Source organism: Schistocerca piceifrons, chromosome 1 (genome assembly GCF_021461385.2).
Source record: "Schistocerca piceifrons isolate TAMUIC-IGC-003096 chromosome 1, iqSchPice1.1, whole genome shotgun sequence".
NCBI lineage: Eukaryota > Metazoa > Arthropoda > Insecta > Orthoptera > Acrididae > Schistocerca > Schistocerca piceifrons.
The window spans coordinates 954,156,169-954,178,787 of NC_060138.1; the positions used below are offsets into that span (position 1 = coordinate 954,156,169).

At 43.0% G+C, this 22,619-nt stretch overlaps 1 protein-coding gene across 1 annotated transcript in view; it reads left to right on the plus strand.

Annotated features, from left to right (window-relative positions):
• The window catches only part of LOC124776771 (discoidin domain-containing receptor 2-like), a 783,719-nt gene that overhangs the window by 398,965 nt on the left and 362,135 nt on the right, over window positions 1-22,619 (plus strand). Inside the window, exon 3 of the mRNA XM_047251912.1 lies at window positions 20,732-20,815. Coding sequence (XP_047107868.1) covers window positions 20,752-20,815 — 64 coding nt within the window. The 5' untranslated portion in view covers window positions 20,732-20,751. The remainder of the gene's footprint in view (window positions 1-20,731; window positions 20,816-22,619) is intronic.

The following is a 22,619-nucleotide window of genomic DNA, read 5'->3' on the forward strand; positions in this document are numbered from 1 at the left end:
GACTGTTGTCAAGGTATCACCAGTGTCCTTTTCCATTAAAAATAACCAGTAAATAGGCTGTGTGCTTGAACTTTTAGACTATTACCTTTACCAAACCTCTTCTTCCCTGTGCTTCAAGAATCCACGATAACGATAAACGTCAATACATTGATGTATAGAATCCGTGGAGTATACGACACAGACTTTTCAAATACAGTGCACTAAAAGCCTCACTGAAACCTATAGTCAATTAGAACTGCAATAACACTGACGCGTTACTGGTTCAAATGGTTCTGAACACTATGGGACGTAACTTCTGCGGTCATCAATTCCCTAGAACTTAGAACTACTTAAACCTAACTAACCTAAGGACAGCACACACATCCATGCCCGAGGCAGGATTCGAACCTGCGACTGTAGCGGTCGCACGGTTCCAGATTGTAGCGGCTAGAACCGCTCGGCCACAGCGGCCGGCTGACGAGTTACAATCGTAGTAATTGTTGCGGACTGTCCCTCGTTAGACAGACAACAGCTGATGGGCAGAAGAACGTCAATGAGTATGTAGAGACAGCGGGAAGTCGCAATCGGCTCGCGCCTCACAGCTAGCGATCAGCTGATTGGAAAACGTCAGCTGAGTTCGTGCGCCGGCCGCAATGAGCGCTAGCATTTGACTGCTCTTTGCTGTGGAGCGGACGTTCCGTGGAGTAAACTTTTCTTTATTTCTTACTGTTTTACTTTTCCTCGGTGCCGACCGTTGTGGCCGAGCGGTTCTAGGCGATTCAGTCTGGAACCGCGCTGCTGCTACGGTTGCAGGTTTCAATCCTGCCTCGGGCATGGATATGTGTGACGTCCTTAGGTTAGTTAGGTTTAAGCAGTTCTAAGTCTAGGGGACTGATGACCTCAGATGTTACGTCCCATAGTGCTTAGAGCCATTTGAACCATTTTTCTTCGTCGGTTGTTGATGGAGACTCTATGATAATACCGGTTGTGTGTAGTTGAAGATTAATTTTTCCTGTTTCTATGTTAGATGTACGTCACACTACATGTCATTATAGATAAAATGTTGAGTTTCATTCAGCTCGAAATCTTCTTCCGTAGATGGACACTATGTTAGTTCGGTAGTCTCGCACTTTAAACCTACACCAGCGACAAGTAAGAAGTTTCAGAAAGCAGTTAAAATCTAAAAGAATAAACAGAAAAGGAAAGAATAATATGTTGGGATGGATAACGAGGGGTGTCTACGGAGCACTCTTACCACAACAAGGAAAGCCGTGGTAGGAAATAAGCTAGTGCAGTAAGCTGTAAGGTTCGACTTCTAGTATCCCCCGAATAATTACGACGAGCGTGTTATACAAATGTGAAGATCAACAGATCTGGGCAGGATACGTGGATTTGTGGATGTCTTAATCGTGATGAAAGATTGGCGACCATAAAAATATCGGAATATACAGTCTTTTACGGTAATATGGCAGTATAAGAAAATTAAAAGCAGTATGGCACATATTCAAAGAAACTTAGACAAGACAGCAAGGACTGTTTCAAAATAACCAGAAGGTATTACATGGAAATAGTTTAAGGCTACGCTCCATGTTCACATTCCTTTGAGAAGGAATCAAATAGGAAATGTAATCAGCAAGGACCAAACAGAAGTGCAAATGAAACTGAATACATTTCATAACACCACAAAGAAATAGTGCTGGATGTAACAGATCTAAGCCGCTACAGAACTTTTAGCTAGACCGTGGAATAAGATTACGTTCTCAGCTAGAAAAAAATGGTTTATCAGTTTGTATTAGTACCTTGGTTTACTTAACAGTACTGAGGTAATGCAAGCTAGACGTAAATTTGATGTCAGCCTACGGGATCAAAATTTCAGCAGTACCAACCTACACACGCCTTGTTGGAGCCAAAGGGAGACTCGATATGATGTTAATTACTCGCCTATGAAAAGATCTTGGGGTGTGAGCAGACATCCGGAGGCCAGACTTTGTGTATACCGAGAATCGTCTGATGAAATATCGAAGCCTAGTCCTTCGTTTCGTCTGCTGAATTACCTGGCAGTGTTTTGTTACATGAGGCCACTCGTCACTTGACAGTAGTCTCTCGGCCATCCTGAAGTCGAACTCACTGACTCACTCAGTGTCTTGTCCCACGCCTGTTTGCGTTCGGGATACATATTCTGCTATGCAGAGTGCAGTGCATTGTTTGCTATATCATCCTTTGTGTAGCCTGTATTCTCCTTTCCTGAAGCCGAGTCTACTCTAGTCGCTGGTGTGGCCGAGCGGTTCTAGGCGCTTCAGTCTGGAACCGGGCGATCGCTACGGTCGCAGGTTCGAATCCTGCCTCTGGCATGAATGTGTGTGATGTCCTTAGGTTAGTTAGGTTTAAGTAGTTCTAAGTTATAGGGGGTTGACGACCTCTGATTTTAAGTTCCACTGTGCTCAGAGCCATTTTCACAATTTTTTTAGTGTGCTATTAATGACAGGTGCCAAAAATCCACAGCATTTTACCACTTTGACCAGTATGAGAGCGTACCCAAGAAACGAGACAGGGAACGTGCTGTTCATATTGAGCTCGATATGAGTGACGAAAAAGTCTCGGGATGTCACGAAAATGGTTGTTGGTGCTTTTGCTACTAATCAGTACCCATCATACACCGATGAGCCATTACATTATGACCACCTATTTAACAGTGGGTTTTTCCACATTCAAACGCAACGCAACAGAGATATTGTTTGGCATGGGCTCTATAAGTCCTCGACAGGATTACAAAAGGATGTGACACCAAATGTCTGCGCACAGATCCGGCAATTCCCGCACATTTACGGGATGGAGGTTTACGAGCGCCCAGCTGGCGCCCGATATGTGTTCCAACGGGTACAGATCAGGCACATTTTCTGGCCAAGACATCACTGTCATGTCACTATAATGACCCTCAACCCATTGTAGGACGATTCTTACCTTGTAAAGTTGACAGTTGTCCTGCTGGAAGATGTCATAGCCGTCGAGGGAAGACTTCAAGCATGAAGCGATGCAGGTAGTCAGAAATAATGTTCACGAAGTTCACCGCTCTCATGGTGCCTTCGATTAGCACCACAGATTCCATGGAAGCTCAATTCAATGTACTCCATGGCATAATTCTGCAATCACCGGCCTGCATCTGTGGCGCGGTGCATGTTTCGTGTAGCCATTCGACTGGATGTCGGCCTGTGAGAACACAGTCATCGACCTGGTGTGACAAGAAATGCAATTCATTGGACAGGAGAAACCTTTCTATTGATCCACGGTGAAAACTCAGTGTTGCTGTGCGCACTGCAGTCATAATCGACGATGTCGTTGGGTCCACACAGGAACACGTAGGGGTCGTGTGACATAGAGCTCCACGTTCAAAAATGGTCTCTGAACGGTGTTCTCCGAAACACTGTCATCAAATCTGCCACATGTCGCTGCCCATCCTGGATTACACGTCGGGGATCCTCCGACCTCTACGTTTTGTGATGAGACATGGTGGTCCGACACCATGCGGTCTACTTGTTATTTCAACATCCTTCAACCACTTTCCATAGTACGTCAACAGCTGACCAGTTTCGCTGTTTCAGAGATTCTCGTATCCTGATGCAAGGTCATTACAGTGTGCCCTTTGTCAGAACCGCTTATATCATTGGATTTCAGCTCTTGCAGCCAGTATCGTCGCTACAATGACTGATTATTTTTCTCTCTTCCGCTGCTTGCATCGTTATCTTACTGCCTCACGTGCCTGCAACACCTAGCAGTGGGCAGTGGTTATGATGTTTGGCTCTTGGTTGCACGTTCAACTACTCTTCAGACTGATACGCAATTGATGTCTGTGGCGAACTAGGATGCGATTGCGATTTATGGAGATCTTATCTTGCGAGAGAGAGAGAGAGAGAGAGAGAGAGAGAGAGAGAGAGAGAGAGAGAGAGGGAGAGAGAGAGAGAAATAGATAGATAGAGAAATAGAGAGAGAGAGAGAGAGAGAGAGAGAGAGAGAGAGAGAGTGAACACTGAGTACACTTACGTCTCCGTCAGTGACGGTAATAGCCAGCGAGACCTGTCGTTGTAAGATATGTTGCGGAGTCTATTGACTGTTGCAACTCATTTTTCCTCACTTTGTTTATCATCACTGGTGCAACACAGTCAATGTTCAACATTGCAGTAGGAACTGACATGATGGTTGTGGTGGTCTATCTACAATTCAGTACACGCAGCAGTAGAGGACAGAGTTGTACCTAGAGGATAGTGTACCTAGGAACACATGACTTTTTCTTGTCAATACTTCAGTCTATTAACTGATTTTAAAATCACATGAAGAAATGCGAATGTAGGACAGCCGTAAGCAGTTTCTGTCATTTTCTACAGTTTTTCTAGTTGTTGTTAATCTTGGTGTGTTTTGTTCGTCATTTATAAATATTTAGCGTCTTACTTACTTAAGTGCTGTACAGTACAGTATATTGAAGCTCTTTAAATATACTGATAGCTCTTCAGGAACAGAATTCTGTAGTGAATAAAATGCTAGATAGTTTTAGAACCATCCACAGCTTCTACTTCAAAAAAAGGCTAACTGGCTTTTGATAAAACTTCTGTTTGATTTTATTTTACTTACTGATTATTATTAGTGAGTTAGAGTAATAATGTAGCCGATAGTTTATTAACTATATATAGACAAGATTTACTCAACTGCAACACTTTCAAATCTCAACAGAATATTAAGTCCTAGACGTATATTACCACGTTGTATCATGTAACATGGTTTTGTATTTGGAAAAACCTTAAATGCCAATGCCCTAATTTCCCGGAGTAATTTCTGTAAATTTATGGAAAGACTGTAACACATAAAAAGAGTGCCACCAACTGAAACTGAACTAACAATACGTATTAAACTTCTATTACGGGGCTGGCTAGTGGCGAATGTCTGAAAAGTAGACCGAGGTACAATACTCTCCCTAAGCTGGGATTGTGGCCTTTAAATATCCTAATACGATATCTGTATTACTTCAAATGTGCACTGTGGCTTGCGTCTCGCCATGCTGATATGGCGAGACTCAAATGCTTGGTGTAACTGTCTTGATTGTATCTGTAAGTACATGAGCCGGTTTAAACTGTGGAAAAATTTAAACCTTTATCCTTACTAAAATCGTACTGTCAAGGAGACCACATGGCAATGGGATTTTCGTACTTTTTATTTATATCTATGGTATATAAAATGCAGAACTCAGATATGAATCACACAAAGCAGTTAGATCCATGTCTCGAAAACTTACGAGAACATGGGCTTTGACGTTTTTCGAGAGTCCTTAATACCAGGAAGGTCGATTTTTCGACAAGGAACGTGGTTCTGAGGTAGAGGGCTCATTGTCAAGGTTGTTCGACATCTAGCCGATGCAAATTTTTAAAAGAAACTGTATGTTCTAAACCGTAGTTACGAGCATTTCTGTGCAGCTTAAAATAAATAAAGATGGGAAAAAGTCGGTAATGGTCGAAACTGGTAATCGCTGGATTGCTTGTACAAGTCGCGTTTAGATAAGTTTCTTCGGATTTCTTTTTACTTCGGTTTGAATATCTAAGTCGTCTAAATACAAAATTCATGAAATATATGGTAATCAACACAATCTAATTGTCAGTTTTATGGAAAACGTAATTCATCTTTTTCTAATTACATATCACAAACAGAAATCCTCTCCTAATTCGAAATATAAATCTTTATTTACTTTTCTTTCATAAAACATTGTAAATAAAGATAGTTTAAGTGAAAATAAATTACAAATATATTTATTATGGTTAAGTTTTTATGTGACGGTTATGTTTTTATACTTCTTAGTATGGAGTGACCGGACATTAAACGACAGTGATCTTCATCTATGATTGTCGATAACAATATACAAAAATGGGACTTGAATACATTAACTCTAATTCCCATTATTTTTAATAACACCCACTGATGCTGATATTACGCCGCATAAGTGCAATAGCCACCCTGTGGTTAGTAAACACAGGAGGCATTTCTGCCATGAAAGCATTTCCTTAGCCCGACGCAGCGGAACCAAGCAGCATAGTATCATTTTATGGGGACGAAATCACGTTGAGCAGCCCCTCACATAATATTTAATTTTTTGTCTGATGCACCCGAAAATGACCTAACACGCATGAAGTAAGAGATTAATTTTAATCGTTAGGATTTATTACAGTTACTTATACTTGAATGAAGTTCACCTGCGTAATAAACAATATTCTATATTGCTGCTGCCACTTATGAAGCGCAGCGGATTTGAAAAAGTCCTCAGCATGTGGGGGAGGGTACGGGAGATGGGTGCCTTTATGGGAACAATGGAAAGAATTTCTTAAGCTTCTAACTGATACAGCGTGTTGTAAGCTTTGCTCAGGGCGAAGAACAAGACAGAAAGATTTTATTACTCATTCACCTAAATTCCCGGTGTGAAGCGATTTGCATGGGACAAGAGCAGGGCGAGAGAAAAATTGACGCTTATTACAGTCGCCGAAACAAGATAACGAACGAGCATACTGCTCGACGTAAAACTGGACGGTGTAGAGAATGTAGCTTACGATACACGTCCCCACAGACTTTAGCAATTCAGAAAGAGTTTGATACTAAGAACCGCGGTTACTAACAATTTCTGATCGCAACATAACTAACGATACGACAGAAAGTAGTTTCACTGCATCGTAGCAATGTTGTCCCGTGATGAAATTGCAAAGTGTGTCCCCATTGGCCAACAGCATCTCCAGTGTTTCCAGCCTATAGCACATCCAGTCTTCAGTAGTACGTTAGCTCCCTACATCCGTTTGGCACACCTTCCGACCAGTCGCAACTCTAGGTTCTGGGTGCAACACAATGGCCCAATCGGATCGCGTTCAAAGCGCGCCCTATGGATTCCTTATCCGCTCGTTGTGACGGAAAGACTCTATCGAAATATCTTGAAACCTCTATCGCGAACCCCCAGCAGACAATGGAAACACACGCCCACTAATTCAACTGGAAAGATCGTTCTACCTGCATGCCTGAAGACAGAGAGTGCTTGTGCCCTCTGCCACTACCTCTACGATCCCTCTGTTTGTTCTTCGATCCCCCTCCCCATCCCATGCTCTTGTCCTGAGCTTTCCAACGATTCTGTCCTCCGTTTATAAGCTTGGAGTGAGCAGAAAATTGGTCTTATGCCAGAGTCATACTAAGAGAATTGATTTCGTACAAGACAGAAAGTGTTCATGAAATACAGGCTGCTGGTAATGAAGAAAAGTTGGGATTAAATAAAACGCATACCCCACAGATGACTTGCTATAGGCATCGGTCCAAGTAGAAAATGATAAAGATGGCACATGAAAATGATAAAATACCATGTCTACTTGATAGGCTGGACCCTAATGTAAGATATACTCAAGTAAACGGATGTCTTTCAATGTATTTTTTTCCTTCACGGAAAAGATCGAAGTTGCGCTTGCCCGCGAAAGGCAAAGGTCCCGAGTTCGAGTCTCGGTCGGGCACACAGTTTTAATCTGCCAGGAAGTTTCAACATGCAACTTTGTTTAAAAATCTACCATAGCCAGGAGTCGAATCCAGACTGCCACTTGGCATAAAAGCACTCAACCACAGAGCCACAAGGCCTCTGGAAAAATCGGCCTTACTTTAGGATATTAAATGCGCCCCACTCTTTCGTGTAAAGTCACTAGTTTCAAACTCTGTTTTATATGCTGGCTATAAATTAAATGGTTCAAATGGCTCTGAGCGCTTTGGGACTTAACAACATCTGAGGTCATCAGTCCCCTAGAACCTAGAACTACTTAAACCTAACTAACCTAAGGACATCACACACATCCATGCCCGAGGCAGGATTCGAACCTGCGACCGTAGAGGGCGCGCGGTTCCAGACAGAAGCGCCTAGAACAGCTCGGCCACAACGGCCGGCCCTATAAAATAAGAAATATTTTGGATGCTGATATGAAGTGTTGGCTACTATTATCCCATACAAATGCAAACGATATTCATTTGTCAACGAAAGATTTCCATACCGACTTATACCCTCTCTATGCAAGACTGATACGCGATGTGATTATGCTACCTAATTTCAAAGTTAGAGCAGTAGCTACTGAGTCCCAGTGATGAAACTTGTGGATTCTCGCTGCCGTCCTGCTTGTAAACAAGCAGCCACAACTGGACTTCCCTCTGAATCACGTGTGGGAGAACGAAGCCAACACAGCGGTAAAAAGGAACGGAAAAAAAACTGGAACAAGCTGCCACGCGTTTCAACATTCATGCAAAACACTCGGTCCGCAGGAAGAGACAGATGCCACGGACTGTCACTGGAGGGTGCCGGCACCCCTTTTCACTCGCCGGAGGTCATTCCCAGTCCTCACACGGCCTTGTTATTCACGTACCGCAGCGCGCGGCGCCCCGTTTTAAACCGCGCACCCCTCCCTCCAGCCCTCGCCCGCCTCATTTCCATAACGTCGCCAGGCAGCGCATTTCTTTGTGCCCGCGGCAGTTCGGCAGCCGTGCAGCTTATGAATATTTGAAGGCCGCCGTAGATACGCGCCTCCGCCCCCGCCCCCGCCCCCGCGTCGCTAGGTACAACGGGACGAATGACAAGTTAACCCCGCTCCGCTACCACCTGCCCGCCTGCGGGCGCCCAGATAAAAGATGAAAGGAGCGCGGGCTAACTTGACGCACGTCAGATCCCACGAGCGCTCAGCCTCGTTCCCAGGGAACCCGTCTGAGAAGAACCCCCGGACTGGAGGAAACAAGTGGATTTTCCGTTACGTCGAGGTCAACTTTCAGAGAGAGCTGGCGGTCCTGTTAAATTGAATAGAACATTTGACGAAGATCCAGCAGCTCCTTCCGCCAAAAAAAAAAAAAAAAAAAAAAAAAAAAAAAAAAAAAAATAGAGATTATTTTTGTTCATCCTCTCAATACATATTTTGTACAATACATTTAAACCTACGTTTACTTTCGTACGCTACAAGTTGAAACATCTCCTTAGAAAACTTAATGAATTACTGTGCTGATAAACCTCTTGCGATATTTGATTTTCAGACTACTGCTAAGCAGAACTGAACGTACTCAGACATTTCTCTCTTTACGTATTCTGATCAACGCTAAACTGACACACAATATTTTTAACGCAACGCAGTCTGACTTTCAATAATCCCTACAAAAGAAAGGCCCTGACTAACAATAACCTATACCTTTCATGAAAACTTCCTCACAAAAATCTTCGTTACTCGAACTACTGCAAAACAGCGAGGGCCAGTACTGCCAGCTAAATAAAAGATTCTAACTACTGAAGCTACTAACTACTGATATGCATAGTAAGCAAATGAAAGATTTTGATAGAGAACAGACAATGTATTTACCTTAATAGTGTTCAAAAGTCACTATATACACTCCTGGAAATGGAAAAAAGAACACATTGACACCGGTGTGTCAGACCCACCATACTTGCTCCGGACACTGCGAGAGGGCTGTACAATGTCGAATGGCGCTAGCTGCGCAGCATTTGTGCACCGCCGCCGTCAGTGTCAGCCAGTTTGCCGTGGCATACGGAGCTCCATCGCAGTCTTTAACACTGGTAGCATGCCGCGACAGCGTGGACGTGAACCGTATGTGCAGTTGACGGACTTTGAGCGAGGGCGTATAGTGGGCATGCGGGAGGCCGGGTGGACGTACCGCCGAATTGCTCAACACGTGCGGCGTGAGGTCTCCACAGTACATCGATGTTGTCGCCAGTGGTCGGCGGAAGGTGCACGTGCCCGTCGACCTGGGACCGGACCGCAGCGACGCACGGATGCACGCCAAGACCGTAGGATCCTACGCAGTGCCGTAGGGGACCGCACCGCCACTTCCCAGCAAATTAGGGACACTGTTGCTCCTGGGGTATTGGCGAGGACCATTCGCAACCGTCTCCATGAAGCTGGGCACGGTCCCGCACACCGTTAGGCCGTCTTCCGCTCACGCCCCAACATCGTGCAGCCCGCTTCCAGTGGTGTCGCGACAGGCGTGAATGGAGGGACGAATGGAGACGTGTCGTCTTCAGCGATGAGAGTCGCTTTTGCCTTGGTGCCAATGATGGTCGTATGCGTGTTTGGCGCCGTGCAGGTGAGCGCCACAATCAGGACTGCATACGACCGAGGCACACAGGGCCAACACCCGGCATCATGGTGTGGGGAGCGATCTCCTACACTGGCCGTACACCACTGGTGATCGTCGAGGGGAAACTGAATAGTGCACGGTACATCCAAACCGTCATCGAACCCATCGTTCTACCATTCCTAGACCGGCAAGAGAACTTGCTGTTCCAACAGGATAATGCACGTCCGCATGTATCCCGTGCCACCCAACGTGCTCTAGAAGGTGTAAGTCAACTACCCTGGCCAGCAAGATCTCCGGATCTGTCCCCCATTGAGCATGTTTGGGACTGGATGAAGCGTCGTCTCACGCGGTCTGCACGTCCAGCACGAACGCTGGTCCAACTGAGGCGCCAGGTGGAAATCGCATGGCAAGCCGTTCCACAGGACTACATCCAGCATCTCTACGGTCGTCTCCATGGGAGAATAGCAGCCTGCATTGCTGCGAAAGGTGGATATACACTGTACTAGTGCCGACATTGTGCATTCTCTGTTGCCTGTGTCTATGTGCCTGTGGTTCTGTCAGTGTGATCATGTGATGTATCTGACCCCAGGAATGTGTCAATATAGTTTCCCCTTCCTGGGACAATGAATTCACGGTGTTCTGATTTCAATTTCCAGGAGTGTATATATATATATATATATATATATATCAGTTCATGTCATCCAGTCTTACAAATTTACCCTCTCTGATGGACACACGTCCAAATCATCCGTTCTCAAAACTCCGCCATCTGATTCCCCACATACACCACTGCTAGCGGCTCACCTCCAACTGCCCAACGCAACGCGCTGTTCACATCCAACTGCCCAACACGACAATAGAGAATATTTCAACAATGCCAACCAGCCACAGACTGCACACAGCACAGTCAGTGATTATCATACAGCGCTACGTGGCGTCAACAATATAAAAACCTAAACAGCCTACTTACAAAGTGTGTTGGATGGTACTTTTGTACCAACATCGCCTTTCCCCTCTGCCGTTTGTGAAGAAAATTTCTACTATAAATTATCATTATTTGAATCAAAAAGAATATGGTTTACTTCCAAACCTAACGGAAGTGACCACGTCAGAGTTTGGCAACAGACACCAAAGGACATATAACACGAAAATTACCGTATATAAATTCGTAAATAATTAAGGAAATGGCAATAATTTTGCTGGATTTTAAGCGAAAGAGATAAATTAACTCCCATCTGGAAATGAGAATCCCGTAATATGACGTCTTATTCAATGTAAACACAGCTTACGTAGTTGACAGCAGCAAAAATCAAAATTTCGCCGGTAACGTGCCTTGCTCCAGAAGCGGGCGCCGCTCGCTATCTTTGCTGTGATTGGTCGGCACCCAGAATTTATTGGCGGACACCTCAACTCACACGCATTTGGAAATACCACACCAAAAAACCTAAATACGCCTGATACAACACTGTCCGCATAGAAGAAAACACACACCCCTAAAGAAAACGTAAAAACACATTCAGTACCAGCTACAATACAATTAATGAATAAGATAGAGAAAGTAAATAGCAATAACTATTATTATTGCAGGGTCAATAATGTCAACATGACCAGCAAACACGCTTCACCGAAATTACATTTATTTCAAAAGAAAGTAAATACCGAGGAACGTTTGTCACAGGATAGAAGAAAAACTACAGTTGAATCAATATGAAATGTTTTAAGTCTTTACAGGGTGACCGTTTGACGTGCAGCTTATCTGTATCTCTGGCCGTTGTGTTGTTACGTCAGCTGCGGTTCGGTGATTCTGACAGCGTAATTATTGTATTTCCATCAGTCATGAGATTGCCACGGGTACATCCTCTTGCTTAGTTAATGATTCTCCTGGCGGTAATATTATCCTCCGTATAATGCCTTTGGTCACAGACTAGTTAGACGTAGTTGTTGCGTATACTCAGGTTCGTATGACATCTTTTACCCTCAGGGCTTCGTTATGTACGTCCCGTGCGCAGTTTCAAAACACTCTTAAATTTGCTTTGACTCACTCATCGTGAATTTACATTCCGTCAACCTTTTGCACGAGTGCCACGATAGTGAATTTACAGACCTGGTGAAATATTGTGCAGCATAGACTGTTTCTTTAACTAGTATACAGGGTCAATCACCTAGAACTTGCAAAATGGATTCGAAGCCAGGGACTCATGTTGTCAGCCAACCAACAGATTGTAATAAAACTTGGAAATTGTACTTTTTGTGCAGACATACACTCGTTTAAATTGAATAATGCCTATTGATATTAACAGATTAAAAGTAGGGTAAATCAGAATGTCATTGGTGTATGTCGAAGGATTTTAGTAGGAGTCGTTTCCGAGATCTCGTATTTTGAAAAAATTCCACACCGACAGTTTTTTGTGCCATTCAGTCTGCGTAGTAGCTAGGAGCGATGTTATGTTTGTTTACAGAATTCTTGTGTGTCCCCTGAGTGCCTTGTGACTTGCTAGTGAGTTAGTGTTTAACAGTCCAAGTGGACGATGAGATTTACCAACCCAAAAACAGCTGACATACTTATGGTGTAAGGCGAGTGTACGAAGAATGCAATTCGTTGTTGTGTGTTGTATGCGGCAAGATATCCCAATAGACGTCAAGTATCTCATCAAATATTTATCAATGTCTTCAAACAGTTGCCGGCCGAAGTGGCCGTGCGGTTAAAGGCGCTGCAGTCTGGAACCGCAAGACCGTTACGGTCGCAGGTTCGAATCCTGCCTCGTGCATGGATGTTTGTGATGTCCTTAGTTAGGTTTAACTAGTTCTAAGTTCTAGGGGACTAATGACCTCAGCAGTTGAGTCCCATAGTGCTCAGAGCCATTTGAACCTTCAAACAGTTGCGTGAAAGTGGTAGTGTAACATCTAGACAGTGTAACAGAACGAAACAAGTGACGGCACAAGAGGGGGAATTTAATTTTCTTGCTGCTGTTTCAGATGATCCTCACGTTACCTCCGGCGCAGTCGCACGAGGAAGTGGCACGAGTCAGTCATGTGTCCTGTGCATTTTCTATTGACACAGGTTCCATCCCCATCACATCTCTCTCCATCAGGAGCTGCCTGGAAACGATTATGAGAATGGTTTTAACTTATATACTGTGCTATTAAGACAAGGTACTCCAGATGTATGATATATCTTACATAGCGATGAAGTCACATTTATCAATCGTGGTCTGGTAAACCGCCGAAACATGCTCTAATGGCATGCTGACAATCCCCGTTGGCTTTGTCAGGTGGAGTGTCAGCATACATGGAGTGTAAACATATGGTGTGGGATAGTGAATCATCAGCTGATAGACCTGTTTTTCATAGATAGAAAACCGAACGTGCACAAATATTGCAGCCTCCTCACAGACCATCTTCCACGGACGCTAGAAGACGTTCCTCTGCAGATTGGGAGGAACCTGTCGTATCAATATGATGGCTGTGTAGCCCATAGTGCACGAAGTGCTGGAGCATGTCTTCACGAATTGTTTGTGAATCGTAGGATTGGACCCAGAGCATCTGTACCTTGGCCGCCCCGTTCCCGGATATGACGCCTGTAGACTTTTTTCTGCGCATAAAACTGAAAGGCGCTGTGTTCAAGGACGCACCAAGTACACCCGATGATAGACGACTACTTACTACTGCAGCGTGCTCGGACTTCTCCTCTGAAATGTTAGCACGTGTGTAACAGTCGTTCCCTACCAGATAGGATTTCTCAAAAATGTTGTGTTCAAGCGTCTCCTTAAGCATCTGACTGCAAATAATATATTGTCCAAGTCGCAGTTTAGATTTCTTAAGGGTTCTGATATAGAGAAAGCTATTTACACTTATAGTGAGAATGTACTTAATTCATTAGATAATAAATTAGAGGCTACTGTCATTTTCTGTGCCCTGTCAAAAGCCTTTGACTGTGAGAGCCACAGCAATCGCTTAAGAAAATTAGAATATTATGGTGTCACCGGCAATGCTGCGAAATGGTTTGAGTCTTATCTATCCAACAGGAAACGAAGGGGGTCGTTGTGAAATACCTGTGCAGTAAGCAGTCAGTCTTCATTGAGTGGGAATTAATTACATGTGGTATTCCTTAAGGTTCCATCATTGGTCCCTTGCTTTCTCTTGTATGTATTAATGAGCACTCATCTGTTACATTGCCAAATGCCAAGTTTCTTTTGATTGAATGTGATACAAACATTGCAATAAGTAGCAAGTCAAGTAGAGATTTAGAAATAGATGCTAATCAAATTTTCACTGGCATTAATAAGTGGTTTAAAGCTAATTCACTGTCATTAAACTTTGCGAAGACCCACCATATGTAGTTCAGAACCTGTAAGAGATTTCCTTCCAACATGAATATAACATATGAAGACATGCGGATCGAAGAGGTTGACAGTGTTAAATTTATGGGATTACACCTCAATAGTAAATTCAGTTGAGAAGGTCACACCACAGAATTGCTTAAGCGCCTAAACAAGTCAGTATTTGCCGTGAGAATGTTGTCAGATCTAGGAGATATAAATATAATAAAACTTGCGTACTTTGCTTGCTTTCATTCTATTATGTCATATGGGATCATATTCTGAGGTAACTCATCAAACAGAGAAAAAAATTTTATGGTGCAATAGAGTGTGATAAGAATCATTTGTGGTGTAAATTCTAGAACATCTTGTAGAAATCTGTTCAAGGGACTTTATATTCCACCCACTGCATCTCAGTATATTTATTCCTTAATGAAATTTGTTGGAAGTAATACATCTCTATTTCCAACCAATAGCTCAATACATAGTATCAATACTAGAAATAAGAACAATCTACATAAAGACCCAAAACACTTACCTTGGTATAAAAAGGGGTCAAATATTCAGGAACACATGTTTTCAATAAATTGCCAGCAACCATTAGAAACTTGGTTTCAGATAAAGCACGGTTTGAAAGACTTTTTGATAGGCAACCCCTCCTACTCCATAGATGAATATCTTAAAAGAGACTGTTAAGCCAGCTTAAGTAAAAAATATGTAATGGATTTCAGTTTTTACAACACTTGGTCACAACAGTCAAGGTTAGGTATTTTCTGTAAGGTACATTAATTAATAGTGCATAACAGTGTTTCATTTTGACAGCGTGTTAATTCTGTAAATATTAGCTGTTCCAGTTTACTGCATTGTATTAACCTATTTCAATTATCTCCCAACAAATGATCAGGGCAGTAAGTATTATACTCAAATGTTTTATGTATTTACATTATACTTTCTGACATGTTCCACAGTCACAAGAATCATCTCATTTTTTGGGTCTATGGAACGAAAACTGAATCTAATATAAACTAATCAGGAAGCGTGTAATTGTCGCTGCCGGTGATCATTTTGAATACCGCCTGCGATGGTCAGTTGTCGCCACGTAAGTAGTCCATGCTTTGGACTGTACATAAAGTACTAAACCACTTTAAGTTGGGCGCCACTGATCACGGTATAACTGTGATATGTATGTAATGCCACTTGTCACCGGACAATTATATATTTTTGTTTTTTATAATTATATTTTTATGATTTTGGTTCGGGTGGCTTTCAATATTGTGGGCTAGCATGAGACTTTTAATTAACTTATAATGCAATAACACTCGTACAGACATTGCCTGCCCCGAAGTACCTACGATATAATATTTTTTTTAAACACAACGTGCGACTCACCGCCTTCTAATAAATACTTTGCGTGAGCGCTGCTATTTAGAAAATATGCGTATTCTTACGCAAACTGTAATTGTTAATATGGGTCTCAGGGGCTACTGGTTATTTATGTACCAAATGTCACAAATATTAACTGAGATATTGCGGAGCTTACGGAATATACTGATTTTCAATATTTCTTGTTCATTACTTGCAAGGCAAAACTGGAGAGAATCTCATCTGCCGTTAGGCGGCCAAAACGAAACATACTGAACTCATTCAGTGCTGTGGAAATTGATAAATGAAATTTATCTCTACGTTTTCTAACTTTGAAATTAATGAAAGATCAAAATTGAGTAGTGTCTCGCATTTACACTTAATATTATGACATGAAATTTTAATTAAATAATACAGTCAGCGTAATGGCCTACTAAATCCTGCTAGAAGAGATGAGCTCCCTGCACTGCAAAGTTCTGCAAAAACTTTGTTAATTATAAGTAAAGGTTGCGATCATGAGAGATGACAACTAAGTCAATAATACACACTTTCTAATAACAATTTCTATTATATTTTTCAAAATACAGATAAAACTGACGTTAATTATCAAACAGCACTACAATGGCGACCTCCCGCTAGACGAAACAAAACAGATTAGGTTCAATCAATGCATTGTCTCTAATCTTCATGGTCTATGTTACACAGAGTTTATAACAAAAAGCTGTGTTTTGTTAATTACATCGATATTTGTGTTTTTATAATAATAATTTACAATATTTACTATTTGTCATACATCACGCAGACGCACTTAGTCTTTAGATAATTTATGGTTCACATATCTCATGGCAAAAACTTCTTGTGTCTTTCTCAATATGTCCATTTATGTGACATACCATCACATGCTCTTGGGTTTTTTTTTAGTGTGTGCTTCCGCAGGTATTGCAGCAGTGCTATGGGGGAACTTTTCAAATTCCGATATCCCCTAAACCTGCACTAGAATCGTGCACTTGCCCGCGAAAGGCAAAGGTCCCGAGTTCGAGTCTCGGTCCGGCACACAGTTTTAATCTGCCAGGAAGTTTTACCAATGACATTAAAATTTATCATACCTTCAGGTTGTAATGTAGATAGGCAAGGTTCCATTTAAAAAAGGCGTATATTTGCACAAATAAAACGTTTTCCAAGTATTATTACAGTTTGTTGCTTGACTACCAATACGAGTCCCTGACTGCCAAATCATTCCGGGAAAACCGCACATCAGGAGCACCGTACATTTGCACAGTATTTGCGGTGTAAGGTTTAAATGTTTTGTCCTGTATAATGTGAAGCCCCGTTATATATACAGGTTGTTTCAAACGGCTAGTACGAGATATCAAGTCATGAGGATCAACTTTTGTGAAACGTTAAATATTTGCCTATGCTTCCCTGCAACTCTACGAGTCCTTTTGCATTCGCCGACCATGGATGACGAGACGTCACCGAACTAGCTTCGTCTACATTTAAGAAGAGAACCCTAAGAATGAATGTCTCCAACGAGAAGGAAAATCTTTTATGAGCTAATTAGATATTTTAGTTTCGCTGAGTCTACCGCATTTCATATGGTGTAGAGACTGTATTATAGGAGACATACAAGAAACGCGCACCACAGAGTGCCTACGCCCTACCGCCTTTCATAAATACAAATCCTTAAACCATCAGTAAACATTTTGTCTCCAACAAATAGTTATTCTCAGTGATGCGAGCTATCTTCCCTACACGTGTGATCCAAAAACTTTGCAATTGACTGTATATTTCGAACTGTAACGCCCCTGTAACATATTCGGACGCTCAAAACCAAGGGTAAAGCAAAAAGTGACCGTGGTGTGGACAATTTTGAATACGACATGTGTGTTGTTTCCTTGGTTACATAAAAAAAATGGATCTGAGCACTATGGGACTTAACTGCTGAGGTCATGAGTCCCCTAGAACTTTTTTAGAACTACTTAAACCTAACTCACCTAAGGACATCACACACATCCATGCCCAAGGCAGGATTCGAACCTGCGACCGTAGCGGTCGCGTTGTTCCAAACTGTAGCGCGTAGAACCGCTCGACCACTCCGGCCGGCCGTTGGTTACAACTGCAAACTAGTTGCTGATATTCAGTACCATGAATATGCCCACTAACGAGGGTAAATGAACAGAAAATAATTAACCCTTTAGATACCCGCAACTGAATGGAATCTGTTTGTTGGACCAATGTGACAGGCTACGATAATCTAATTAGGCCATAGCAGCACATTTTTACAGTACTGAACATGGGATGTGGTACTTATTAACAGGTGTTTTAGGAGGAACGCTATTGTTGTTTATAAGGAATACTGTAGGCTATTTGTTGATAGCGCTACACCGGATTAACCAGATTAAAAAGTGACTACTCGCGCTTCTCTAAAAACTTGTAACAACCGCAGTTCCTAGTGTAATCTCTTGTAATGTGTATTTGGATGAAATTTAACTTACTGCTCAGTCGGTATGCTGTTGTCCGTGGAGGCGTTCAAAGAACTTCACTTATTTAGACATATTACACTACTGGCCATTAAAATTGCTACACCAAGAGGAAATGCAGGTGATGAACGGGTATTCATAGGACAAATACATTATACTAGAAGTGACATGTGATTACATTGTCACGCAATTTGGGTGCATAGAATCTGAGAAATCAGTACCCACTACAACCATCTCTGACCGTAATAACGGCCTTGATACGCCTGAGCATTGAGTCAAACAGAGCTTGGATAGCATGTACTGGTACAGCTGCCCATGCAGCTTCAACACGATACCACAGTTCATCAAGAGTAGTGACTGGCGTATTGTGACGTGCCAGTTGCTCGGCCTCCATAGACCAGACGTTTTCAATTGGTGAGAGATCTGGAGAATGTTCTGGCCAGGGCAGCAGTCGAACATTTTGTGTAGCCAGAAAGCTCTGTACAGCACCTGCAACATGAGGTCGTACATTATCCTGCTGAAATGTAGGGTTTCACAGGGATCGAATGGAGGGTAGGGCCACGGATCGTAACACATTTGAAATGTAACGTCCACTGTTAAAAGTGCCGCCAATGCGAACAAGAGGTGACCGAGACGTGTAACCAATGGCATCCCATACCATCAGGCCGGGCGATACGCCAGTATGGCGGTGACTAATACACGCTTCCAATGTGCATTCACGGCGATGCCACCAAACGCGGATGAGACCATCATGATGCTGTAAGCAGAACCTGGATTCATCCGAAAGAATGACGTTTTGCCATTAGTTCGTCGTTGAGTACACCATCGCAGGCTCTCCTGTCTGTGATACAGCGTCAAGGGTAACCGCAGCCATGGTCTCCGAGGTGGTAGTGCATGCTGCTGCAAACGTCGTCGAACTGTTCGTGTAGATGGTTGTTGTCTTGTGAACGTCCCCATCTGTTGACCCAGGGATCGAGACGTGGCTGCACGATCTGTTACAGCTGTGCGGATAAGATGCCTGTCATCTCGACTGCTGGTGATACGAGGCCGTTGACATCCAGCATGGCGTTCCGTATTACCCTCCTGAACCCACCGATTCCATATTCTGCTAACAGTCAGTAGATCTCCACAAACGCGAGTAGCAATGTCGCGATACGATAAACCGCAATCGCGATAGGCTACAATCCGACCTCTATCAAAGTCGGAAACGTGATGCTATGCCTTTCTCCTCCTTACACGAGGCATCACCACAACGTATCAGCAAGCAACGCCGGTGAATTGCTGTTTGTGTATGAGAAATCGGTTGGAAACTTTCGTCATGCCAGCACGTTTTAGGTGTCGCCACCGGCACCAACCTTGTGTGAATGCTCTGAAAAGCTAATCATTTATATATGACAGCATGTTCATCCTGTCCGTTAAATTTCGCGTCTGTAGCACGTCATCTTCGTGGTGTAGCAATTTTAATGGCCAGTAGTGTAGATATTGTGAGTAGGCTGTTTAAGTTTTTATATTGTTAACGCCACATAGCGCTCTGTATGAAAATCACTGGCTGTGCTGTGTGCAGTCTGTGGCTGGGTGGCATTGTTGGAATAGTCGCTATTGTAGTGTTGGACAGTTGGCTGTTAACAGCGCGTAGCGTTGTGCAGTTGGAGGTGAGCCGCCAGCAGTGGTGGATGTGGGGAGAGAATTGGAGGAGTTTTGGGAGCGATTGATCTGGACGAGTGTCCATCAGAGACAGTAAATTTGTAAGACTGGATGTCATGAACTGCCATATATATTATGACTTTTGAACACTATTAAGGTAAATTCATTGTTTGTTCTCTATCAAAATCTTTCATTTGCTAACTATGCCCATCAGTAGTTAGTGCCTTCAGTAGTTTGAATCTTTTATTTAGCTGGCAGTAATGGCGCTCGCTGTATTGCAGTACTTCGAGTAACGAAGATTTTTGTGAGGTAAGTGATTTGTGAAAGGTCTAGGTTAATGTTAGTCAGGGCCATTCTTTTGCAGGGATTATTGAAAGTCAGAATGCGTTGCGCTACAAATATTGTGTGTCAGTTTAAGCACAGTCATTCATTAATTTTTCTAAGGGGACGTTTCATAATATGAGTCATAAGCAACAGAGATTGCCCCTTTTCGCAGGATATGTGGCTCGAAGATCGAAATTTTTATCGAGGGGCACTTAATAGACGGAAAGCAATTCCTTTATTATTATTCACAAACAAAGGTATGCTCAGCTGTCGTGTTATAGGCAACACCCGAAGTGGCGCAGAGAGTTTCCATTCAGTGTTGCTTGATAATCACAATGATTTTGATTCGACACTTTCTACTGTACGTTTTCCAGTGTATTTTGCTAAGACATTTTATACTGAAACCCTTGACGTCGCGTCAGTACGTATGCCGCGCGCGCGACCCGCCGCCCGCCCGCCTGCCTCTGCCTGCGACTGACGCGCCGCTCCTCCTGTGTGTTGCAGACAGCGTGACGCGGCGGCAGATGACGCGGGCGGCCGCCTGGCTCCTACTGGCGCTGCAGCTCGCCGCCCACGGACTACGCCTCGGTCAGTAGCCCACCGTCCAGCGCTCAGCAGCACCAGCGTGCGCTCCGCTTTTGGTGTGCACCGTTACATTCTCAACCTGTTCCTTCATTTACATGTAGACAGAATACTCTAGTAATAAAGGAAGTGAAAAATGTGTATTCAAATATTACGCACACTGTACGCTTTTTGTCATCGCACTTACAAGCTGATACACAAGCCCGCTTGTTTTTAATGATTATACGAAGAGCATTTGAAAAGTCCGTGCCGCTCGGGATTAGCCGAGCGGTCTAAGGGTGCTGCAGTCATGGACTGTGACGCTTAACCTTCAGAGGTTCGAGTCCTCCCTCGGGGATGGGTGTGTGTGTTTGTCCTTAGGTTAATTTACGTTAAGTAGTGTGTAGGCTTAGGGACTGATGACCTTAGCAGTTAAGTCCCATAACACTTCACACACATTACAACATTTGAAATGTCCGTGCAAAAATAAAAAAATACTTACGTGTTTGGGTTAAACCATTTTTATTTTTCGTCATAGTCTCCTTTTAGACTTCTACACTTCGTTCAACGCTGTTCTAATTTTTTGATCCCTTGCAAATAATAGGAATTGTCCAAGTCTGCAAAATAGCTATTAGTTGCTGCAATCACCTCCTCGTTTGAATAAAAGCTTTGTCCCGCCAGCCATTTCTTCAAATTGGGGAACAAGCAGTAGGAAAGGGAGCCAAGTCTGGATAACAGGGGTGATGCGAAGCGATTTATAATATTTTTTCCAATAATTGTTGGACCACAACTGCTGTGATGTGTGCAAGTGCATTGTCGTGATGGAAAAGGACTTTGTTGCGGTCTAATCGCCGGCATTTTTCTTATAGCTCGGTTTTCAAACGGTCCAATAACGGTGAATAATATGCACCTGTAATAGTGTTACCCTTTTCCGAATAGTCGATGAGGATTATCCCTTGTGAATCCCAAAACACAGTCGCCATAATCTTTCCGACCGAAGGAACGGTGTTCACCTTTTTGGTGCAGATTCTCCCTTGGTAACCCATTGTTTAGATTGTTGTTTGGTCTCAGGAATATAGTAATGAATCCACGTTTCATTAACAGTGACGAAACGACGCTTAAAGTCCTGTGTATTCTTCCTGAACAGCTGCAAACCATCCTTGCAAAACATCACACGATTCCGTTTTTGGCAAATCGTGAACAATCGCGGAACCCATCTTGCGGATAGCTTTCTCCTGTCCAAATGTTTATGCAAAATATTATGTACCGTTCATTCGAGAGGCCCACAGCACCATCAGTCCCACGTTGCTTAACTCTTCTATTATCCATCACCATACCACGGATTTTATCAGTGATTTCTGGAACGTAACCTCCGCAGGGCGCCCAGAAAGTTCAGCATCAGTTGTGCCCATATAGCCACTCCGAAAATTTTGAAACCACTTACAAACTGTTCTAATCGAAGGTACAGAGTCATCGTAATATTTATTAAGCTTCTCTTTAGTCTCCTCCTGAGGCGTTTTGCCTCTCATAAAGTAATGTTTAATCACCACAAGAAATTATTTTTCGTCCATTCTTTGACAATCACTCGACTTCCTTCATTCACACGAATGCCACATACAAGGAAATAGACCAATATGGTTGAAACTAATTGTGCGTTCTTTACAAAGCTGCTACTAACTAAACATGACCTCGATGTGCTCCGGTGGTGTCATCTCTCAAACTTTGCACGGACTTTTCGAACGCCACTCGTGTATGTTGTGGGCATTATCTCCGGTAGCACTGATATGGATTGCGCTGTAGTATGATTCTGTGTGAGGTGAATATTTTTATC